The sequence below is a fragment of the Geospiza fortis genome, unplaced genomic scaffold (assembly GCF_000277835.1).
Source record: "Geospiza fortis unplaced genomic scaffold, GeoFor_1.0 scaffold425, whole genome shotgun sequence".
NCBI classification, from domain to species: domain Eukaryota; kingdom Metazoa; phylum Chordata; class Aves; order Passeriformes; family Thraupidae; genus Geospiza; species Geospiza fortis.
The window spans coordinates 789,422-790,818 of NW_005054387.1; the positions used below are offsets into that span (position 1 = coordinate 789,422).

Consider the following 1,397-nt stretch of genomic DNA (forward strand, 5'->3'; position numbering starts at 1 on the left):
GCACACGGGGACAGCAAGGCGACAAAGTGCCATCCCCGCCTCCACCCCACGAGCCTCCCCGTGCGCCAGCCCCAGCCCCACAGGCGGTCGGGGCCACATGTGCCACCTCCAGCGACACACGGGTGGCAGGTGACACAGGTGACACCCCCCACAGCCCTTTGCAGGTGAAGCATTGTTTTATTTACGGGGTGCAGGGCGGAGAGGACCCGCGATTGCCGGATGAAACCATCGCTCCGCTGCTCCCACGCTGCTCCCGGCAGGAGTTAATCGCTGGATTTGCTCGATTTCCCTTGGCCGGGCTCCACGGAGGCGGCTCGGGCAGCGGGGGGGGCAGGATGCTGACACCATCCCGGGTGGCACAAGGACAGCCCGGGAGGGCGCTGTGACCGGCCGGGGGTGCCAGGGTGATGCTGCCCTTGGCGTGGCGCCTGCGGGGACAAACGGGGCTGGTAATGTTTGTGTGTGATGTGCACAGGAGTATTCACACACACCTGCCCCGGTGTGTGATGTGTATGATGTATTTATACACACCTGCCCCGGCTCCACCCACACCGGGATGGTCTCCAGCACCAGCGGGGTCTCATCCTGCCCGGGCTGCAGGATCAGGGCACCCCCAGCCCTGAGATCAGCACCAGAGACCCGCACCCCGCTGGAGGATCAGCCCTGATGGATCCGGTCCCTTCCAGCCCTGGATCAGGATCAGCTTCCCCTCCCCGCCCCAGCCCGCCCCTCACCGCTGCAGGATCAGCCCCACATCCCCCGGATCGGGCTCAGGGACACCCCCGGTGCAGGATCAGCCCCACATCCCCCGGATCAGGCTCAGGGATCAACACCCCAGCGCAGGATCAGCCCCACATCCCCCATATCGGGCTCAGGGACACCCCCGGTGCAGGATCAGACACCCGGGGTGCTGGTTCCCTTGTGGGCTCTCCTGGCTCTCAGAGGAGCCCGAGCTGCACCCGGGGTGCGTTGGGTCATTTCGGGGTGTGGGAGCCCCTCCCCTGGGCTCGGTCAGGGGGCATCATTGTGGGATAAAAGGAGAAACACCCCCACAGCCACCACCCCCTCCCGGGGCATTTCCGTGCCCCTCACCCCAGCACCAGGGCTGGGGTCGGGCTCCCCTCGCTGCCGGGCACCCGGGGGACTGTCCCCCATCCGAAGGTGGCCCCGATGGCCCAGCTGGGTGTGACAGCGTCCCTCACTGCAGAGCATCCCGGCCGCACCCTGCTCTGTGCAGGAACTGCCTCCCCCCAGCGCTGGGGCTCACAGTGGGGCACGGGGGGCCCTGGGGCTTTCCGGGGGGCGTCGGGGGGTCACAAACAGGCGGCACAGGCCGGGCACAAGCATGGGAAAAGCCTTTAATGTCCCGCTCCGGGTGGCGGCTCCGGCCGCGTCCC

The 1,397-nt window shown here is 67.8% G+C and overlaps 1 protein-coding gene across 1 annotated transcript in view; it reads right to left on the reverse strand.

The window, feature by feature from the left end:
- Positions 1–181: 181 nt before the first annotated feature.
- LOC106631917 (uroplakin-3b-like protein 1) overlaps positions 182–1,397 on the reverse strand; it is a 2,588-nt gene continuing 1,372 nt past the window's right edge. The window contains exon 5 of the mRNA XM_031060601.1: positions 182–428. Within this exon, the coding sequence (XP_030916461.1) occupies positions 182–428 (247 nt within the window). The remainder of the gene's footprint in view (positions 429–1,397) is intronic.